Below are 8,286 nucleotides of genomic sequence, written 5' to 3'. Positions count from 1 at the left end.
ATAGGATTTGCCGTTTTTAATTAATCGTGGTATTTTTTAATTATTCTGCATTGATATATTTGAGAACATTTAAATTAATTAACAAAATAATAGTGAAACCTAAAGAACGGCTTATAGGACGTCCCATTGCAGGTGGAAGAATATGAGGATAAAATGCTGATGTGACGGTGCATAGGGTGGGTGGCGCTCGAGTGCTAATGCTATCAGAAAGTAGAAACTGAGAATTTTTTTGTGTGATAGAAAATTAAATATATGAAGACGAATATAATAAAGGGCAGAAAAAGACAGATTTGGAGGCTGGAGCACCAACTTTATTTTTCTTTAATTGCAAACAAATTGACTCAGAACGCTCTCTCTCTCTCTCTCTCTCTCACACACACAGTCACACACAACACACAGTGCCTCCAACGTTCCAATTACCCTCTCATCCATTTCATCTCTATCCTCACACACACACATAGACGCGCTCCCTCTCTCTCTAAATTCCAAATCCCTCCTTTCTCTCTCTATCTTTCCTCCAGATATTTTTGAAATTGAGTGCATGGACCCAGCGCTGGATCCACCTCCACCGGTTGCCGCCCCGCCCGCGCCGGCTATTCCCGTCGCCCCCGTCCTTGTCGCCCACAACCACCCCCCTTTTCCCGAGGTCAGTCATCTCAAACTCTTAGCTCATTCAATTTTTTTTCCTACAGTCAAACACACACACACACACACACTCTAGATTAGATAGATTTGTGATGTTAGTGTTGATTTCAGATGATTTCGGCCGCGATTACGGAGCTGAACGAGAGAGACGGGTCGAGCAAGAGAGCCATAGCTAAGTACATCGAGACGCACTACTCCGACCTCCCACCGACTCACTCCGACTTGCTCACTCACCACCTCAAGCGCCTCAAAGCCAGCGGTCACCTCCTCATGGTCAAGCATTCCTACACGCTCCCCGGTCTTAGATCTGCTCCGCCTCCCCCCGCCTTCAACGGCCCCGCCGCCGTTGAATCTGCTGATCCAGCCCCTGCCGTCGCAAAGCGCCGCCCCGGCCGCCCCCCCAAGCCCAAGCCGGACGCCGTCCACGTCGCCGTCCCCGTCTTTCCTCCTCCCCTAAACATCAACGACGCGCCGGCTTTCACCTCCGACTTACCGTCGGAGAGTGCGTATATCGCTGCTGGGGTGCCGATGCCGTTGCTGTTGCCGGTTAACGGCACCACCACCCCCACGGGTACGCCGGTTAAGGGCCGCGGCCGCCCTCCAAAGAGCGCTAAGAGTGGACCCGGCCGCCCACCTAAGGGCGGCGGCGCGGGCAGGGGCAGCGGTGGGAGGGGCAGGGGGAGGCCGAAGAAGAGTGCTGCCCCTGCTGCTGCCCCGGCTGGACAGGCGAAGGGGCCCGGGAGGCCGCGAGGAAGGCCGCCTAAGCCTATTAATGTGGTGGAAGGGTTTGCTCCTCCTGTGAGTGGTGCCCATGTTGCACTTGTTACCGCTTCTCCGGCTGTGGATGCGCCGGTGGTGACGGGGAAGCGTCGCGGGAGGCCGCCCAAGCCCGGAAACGAGGCAAAGAAGGCTAGGAACATGAATGCTGCGCTTCCCAAGAGACAGAGGAATCTCTCCGGCAAGCCGCTGGGCCGGCCGAGAAAGGTACAAATTTCTATTCTTACAATTTTTTAAATTTGATTGCTTCTTTTTTCGAATTTAATCATAATTATCTCTTATCTATGCTTATAATGTTAGTTCATCTTTTATTTTACTAGAACTGCAACGGCAGAAAATTTAGGTTCAAGCTAAATGGACATGATTTGTTTAATTCATTTGTGAATAAAAGATTCAACAACAAATCAAGAATATCTATTTGTGTGATGGCCTTAGAAAGTTAGAATTGCAGATATTCAATTGGTTATTGTATGGGGTATGTGAATTACATCATAGTTATCTACTATGTCCTTTTAGCCTAGAAATGTTACTTCATTGCTTAATTTGTCTATGATAATCTAATGAACTAAAGTTAGAAATTGCAAACATTACAACCATCACAATAACTCGCGTTAAAAAAGCTATAAAATCACACTAATTTTGTGTCCGTTTTTTATGCAAATATTCAAACACAAATAAAAAATTAGCTCTTAGTATGATTAAAAAATATTAGTAGCAATTGGTAAGATGCTCTTAGCTGTGAAATTGTTGGACATTTAATGTGTTTCAACGGCCTAGGAAAATAAAATGTACATCCCCTCACGACTCTGACTGATGGTATCTAGCAATTCATTTGCTCGACGACAATTTCATATGGTGAGCCCACCTTTATTTGGGGATAACTTCTTTCAAGAAATTCGCTTTTGAATAAGCAAGGTCATTCCTAGCTGTATTGGTTAAAAGAATCTTCTTTGCATTTACTACATCTTGAGATAATTGGACTAAAGGGAATCATAATTTTTTAGTAGTTCGCCATAATTCACAATAAGTTGGGAGTGTTTACTTAAGATTAAATGAGTTCTATTGGCATCTAAAAGAAGAAGCCATATCTTGAGAAAAATAGGTTTAGCGGAGTGGTTTTAGGATTGAGAACTGGTTTAACGAACGCAGTGCCGTAGTAACAATGATTGTAGATTAAATAACGCCTTGCTTCTTCATTTGTGTGCGTTTAAAAAACAGAGCATGTGAATAAAAAAAAGAAGAATTACCCTAGGTGCAATGTGGTTTATTAGTTTTTTCTTAGTTTCTTTTTTAGATTCTAATATTTTATTTTACTCCTCAGCTACCAGGATAATAAATTATAAATATAAGTAGGTATGTTATTGAAACTTAAAAGTTAAGTGTAAATGTGAATTTAATAAATTATACTCCCTCCGTCCCATGCTACTCGCACTTTTCATTTTAGGCCGTAAATTTGGGATTGATTTTTTTGTGTAATTAAAAAAGAATTTTAGGTGTAATGAGACATCACTTAATAAAAGAGCTCTTAACTTAAACTAACATATTAATTAAATGCATTAATTCTAACTTAAATTATAAATAGTGTAAGGACTTTGTGACGAGCCGAAAAGAAAACGTGCGAGTAGCACGGGACGGAGGGAGTACATATAAGTTGGCATGTTATTGACACTTTTAAGTGTAACTGTGAACTTAAAAAATTATAAATATAAGTTGGCATGCTAGAGGCAGTTTGGTAGGGTAGATAACTCATCTTTCTTGCAGTTATATTGCAAAAAATGACCTAAAATGTGTGTTATTAATTATTATCATGGTTTGTTTTTTTATCTTTGATAAATTATGCATGTTATTGAAACTTAAAATTTAAGGGTAAATTTAAATTTATCAAACTTGAAAGCTAATCTCTTAATTTAAGATTATTCGGTCTTTAGGATAAGCACGACCCCACATTTAAAATTTGTATATATTTATTGAATTAGATGGCTCAAGTTTTTAAATCAATCCTAGATTCACCAATGGAATGTCATATTCTTTTCTTAAGCGCACATCGAGCTCATAATAACATGAGCTAATAGTTTAAAAATGACGAGCACCATCAGGTCACAAGCTAAGCCACTAATTCAAGTTGCAAAAATTGATCAACGAGGATCAACTTAGCCTCTCTACTCTTAACCACTCAATCTAATATAATTGCCAAACACATTGTTTCATTCAAAAGTAATTTAGCCTTTGAATTTGATACCTATCTCAAAAGGAGTAAAGTATTAATTATCAAGTATACGAATCAAAACTTTGGAAGTTAGAAAGGTGCCAATCACTTTGTGCATTCGAACCTTATATTATTATATACTATGAGTAAATGTAAATTCATCAAAACCCGAAGCTTATTGCTTAAGATACTTAAGAACTTTTGCTTTGAGGATTTGGCCACCATTTAACATTTTTATAGACGGTGTTAAATTTTAGTTATATTTTATTTTTTATATCAATTTGTTAACTTTTTTCTTCATTTATAGAATCAACACTAATCAAATAGTCATCCTCTGAAAGAAAAGTATTATTTTCATTTTCTAATGCAATAATATAAATCATAATGTGCTCCTATCTTTCTTTTAATGTTTTCCTTTTTGTATAATAATATAGAGGCAAGGCTCAAACTATTTATAGAATCTGAAAGAAAAGTATTATTTTCATTTTCTAATGCAATAATATAAATCATAATGTGCTCCTATCTTTCTTTTAATGTTTTCCTTTTTGTATAATAATATAGAGGCAAGGCTCAAACTATTTATAGAATTAGAGGTGGTGCTTATACTCTTTACAATGTTTAAAAGCACCTTTGATAATAATAGTTTGATATATAGTGATTGTAATACATTATTTGCCATGAAGAGTACCTACTTTTGTTTTCTACAAGTCATGTCCAAATTGTAGTACATTCGATTATTTTATAATGCTATGGACTACCTTCAATACACTCCCTAGTACCATTGTACAGAAAGTATGACATTTAAATTAATTGAAATAATTTAGGGGGCAAATTTTTCTTTAACATAACGTTTGAATTGTGCTTAATTGTTGTTAAGAGTGTAAGCTACGTGTGAACTATAATTAATTATGCACATATTGACTAAAATTTCAAATGAATAAAACACATTAACTTGACTACTTGAGATTGATAATTAGAAATTAATGATGTAACTCAATATAAATCTAACTTAGGTTTAGAATTTGTGTAAAGAAAGTTAAACCCATAGGTTTCTAGGTCATTGTCCGCTGAAGTTTATTCCAAAATTTTCTCTATCTTTTACTTAGGCTGAGCGTTGTTAAAACCTCTTAGGGAATTGTAGCGATCGGAAAACTCAAAACCCTGGTAGGAAAACTCAAAACCCTAGCCAAGCTCTGAAAAATGACAAGCAAGAGAACCACAAGGATAATAGAACATTTGTCTTTTCAGTAGTCTAAACATCGAACTTCTAGAAGTAATATGATTTTTGAACAAGGGTTGGTCATTGGAGCATCAATAGTTGGAACTTGAGCGACCAAAACTGGCTTCTAAGCATAGAAAGTTGGACTTCTAGACTTCTAACTGATCATATCGAACTAGAAGAAATCAGACTTCTGATTTCTGAACAGAACCAGTCTACATCTGACTTGTGAGTTCTGAACATATGAGGGACCACAACTGACATACTCCCTCCGTCCCACGTTACTTGAGGCGTTTGCTTTCGGCTAAGAGAAAGAAGAGTAAAGTAGGTGAGATTAGATGTTTTGTTTTTAGTTAAAAATAGAAATGACTCAAGTAACTTGGCACAACCCAAAAAGGAATACGACTCAAGTAACTTGGGACTTGGGACGGAGGGAGTATGACTTTCTAAACTTGAAATTTTTGAACAATAGGTTTCATAACCTCACCTCTATTATATACAAGTAAAAAAAGTTGTAGAAGTCCTCAAGAACAAGATGAATAATGCTGGGATGAGTAAAAGGCCACCAACTGCCCACCATAGAAGAGGACTTCTGGGTGTCATAACCTCGTATATAAACTAAAAATCTACAACATTGCAAAACTAACAATATCCAACTAGTCATTTACAACTTCCCCATACACATACTCCTCCTCCACCTCCACATAACCTGCTATCCAACTAGGCATATTTCCACATAAGTTGATCATTGACATCCACGTATGCGAACTCCATCTTCCCCAAGAAGACAACATACGGCCTCCGATCAGTATCAGAGTGAAGTCACAAATAGGGTGGCTGGGATTGAGGAGATGACTCAACAACTTGATTGCCCTCCTGATAGATGTGTGAAACATGAGCCTTAGAATGCTCTGCCAACAAACTTCTATGACCTCTTACTAGAGCGAACAAGAAACAATCCGAAAGCATAAACATAGTGTTATGTTGTATACAAATAAATATATACTCCCCCCGATCCAACACTATTTCCTTTTTCATCGGTCCCGTAGAAATAGTCCATATCTATTTATAGAAACTTTTCCACAATTCATTACCCTTTGGGCTCCACCATCTTCAACTACCTTTTCTCCGGCTCTTACATAACCCACTACGCATTAAAACCGGTGTCGTCCCCAAAGTGCCTAGTTCTATGGGACGCATGGAGTAGTAAAAATATACTTTGGATGTTTAGATATATATTGTTTGATTCACAAATTAATAATGGATGGCTTTATTGGTTCCTTCAACCATTGGCCATTGCGATGAATAATTTTCAATTAATATCATGTTCGAATGTTCACCCACTAAATATATTGTTTTAAAGCCTTTTATCAAGGCTCTTAAGATTAAACTAAAACAATTCTAAGATTCTAGAATCTAGTCTGAAAGAAAGAGGAAAAGGACGATCATTCAGTCATGATTTTTTCTCATGTTGAGGAAACAAAGTAACCTCGGCAGTTGATTTTGGTGGCTTAGCTCCACCATTGTCCATATGTGCCTACCTAGGCCGATTAGCATTGCTATTCATCTTGTTTTTAGGTAAACTAAATGGTATTTCATGTATACAAATGAGATGTGAGTCGAGAATTGGTATTTTTTATACATTTCCTGCCCAATACAAGTTCTGTTAGCAGGACCATATCTGGTTAATACTGTTTAGCTGCTTGTACTTGAGAGAGTAGATTCCTGAAAATAAGGCTGTTGAGCTTATGACGTGTGAATGTCTGCAACGATGACTAGTAAGCCTTGAGGCTAGATTCTCGAAACATAGGCTTGATCATCTAAGAAATTGTATACTAAATTAGCACTTATAATCCCGCCTTATGGAAACACTCACCATCTCATGAAGCTCCCTATACGAGCACCAACAACCCTAATTGCTTATGTTAGCTCAAGTATTCACTATTAAGCTTCGTTAATATGCTTCTTCCAATCTGGAATAGAGTCTGATATCTCATGATTTTATTGTGTTTTGCTATAATATAAATGAAGTAAGGTGTTGACATTAGAGTTCTGATAATATGTGCTAGCAATTCATTTAGTCACATTGCTGGTGGGATTAAAAGCTTGACAATAGTGTAAACTGTTTTTGTTGTTATGTATTCAAATTGTAATTCTGGATTTCCCTAAATTATCTCTTTTTTCGTCTGAATGACTGCATATTTGTGTTTGTTTTATGTGGTTGTCAGGTGGTTGCTGAAGCAACGGTGAATCGGACTCCAGACTCACATCTCCTTGTGGCATATCTGGATCTCAAGGCCAAACTCGAAAATTTGGTGAGGACTTGTAGCATTTTAGATGTTTTTGTTCATACATGTATAATGATTTGTGGTTCATGTTCTAACGATCTCGTCTCTTAACTTGCTGCCAGCAATCAATGGTCAAGCAAGCTGCAACTTTGATCAGACCATCCCTGACGAGCGAAGCTGCAATTAACGCCATAGATGAGCTCGAGCTTGTGGCGTTGAATGCGAGTGCACCCCCAAATGCTCAAACCCCGCAGCAGCCCCTACCGGAGCAGGTGCAGCCCCAAAGTTAGAGTCGCTGACAGGTAAAATGTAGTGCTGACTATTGGTGGAAGCTAAGTTGGGGGGTTTTCTTGTCATTGGCACAATTTTAAGATTAGCGCTTAGAAAAGAGAATTGTGATTTATGGGCGAAGACTAGCGTGGAATCGAGCTTCTTGTAAGGTGTCTTCACCAGACAAATAGGTTTGTATTCGTGTAAGATGTAGGAAATCATACTTTGACCGTTGGATGTTTCTATTGATGTATGTGGCTGCGAGATATTCTAGGCATACATAACTCTCCTGTTAGCTTGACTTGTCCCATAACTGATGCAACTTTCAGATCTGTAATACATTTGGTAGATTTAGTGCTCTTAAATTATGGGTCCATTTCTTTGAGATAATGCTCTTAGGGAATCTTTAAAATGAAAATTTTTCAATGAAATGTAGTGGCAAGTTAAGAAGAAAATTGTAGCCTCATAATCTGTTGTTAATTTGTTGTGTGGATTTTGCTTGGTACTAGTACTTGTTTTGGGATGGGATGATGCAAGTATGGTTGTGTGCATATAAAATAGTCTTGGGTTGATTCAAATTTGGGTAATTTTGGGTCATCAGAGTCTTGAGTAATCGAGCTTCCTTTCAAGGATAAAAAAAATTATGCTTTATGGCTTTGCTGGTCTTCAAGGAGACAATTGAGTATAAGGACTTAGTAGGTGCAAAAATGAAATAAAATAAAATAAAATCCCCTTTTTGAAGCAATGTACACAAAAGAATGTTTTCCTTTTTATGGATGAATGTTTGAGTTGGGGTTGAGAAGGCATAACATGACTTTTTTGGGCTCATCAAGGCACTATATGAATTAAGTAATCTAATACTCCTAATTTTCTATTGTATA

The 8,286-nt window shown here is 37.9% G+C and overlaps 1 protein-coding gene across 1 annotated transcript; it reads left to right on the top strand.

Annotated features, from left to right (window-relative positions):
* The first annotated feature begins 355 nt into the window (after window positions 1–355).
* Window positions 356–7,770, top strand: LOC121749819 (basic salivary proline-rich protein 2-like). The gene is made up of 4 exons (XM_042144469.1): window positions 356–646; window positions 757–1,629; window positions 7,076–7,162; window positions 7,258–7,770. Exons 1-4 carry the CDS (start codon window positions 542–544, stop codon window positions 7,423–7,425), a joined length of 1,233 nt encoding a protein of 410 aa, XP_042000403.1. The 5' UTR covers window positions 356–541; the 3' UTR covers window positions 7,426–7,770.
* The last annotated feature ends 516 nt before the right edge of the window (window positions 7,771–8,286 follow it).

Source organism: Salvia splendens, chromosome 9 (genome assembly GCF_004379255.2).
Source record: "Salvia splendens isolate huo1 chromosome 9, SspV2, whole genome shotgun sequence".
In the NCBI taxonomy this organism is placed as follows: Eukaryota; Viridiplantae; Streptophyta; class Magnoliopsida; order Lamiales; family Lamiaceae; genus Salvia; species Salvia splendens.
Note: the sequence above shows the minus strand (reverse complement) of the source record. Positions and strands in the feature narration are given on the sequence as shown.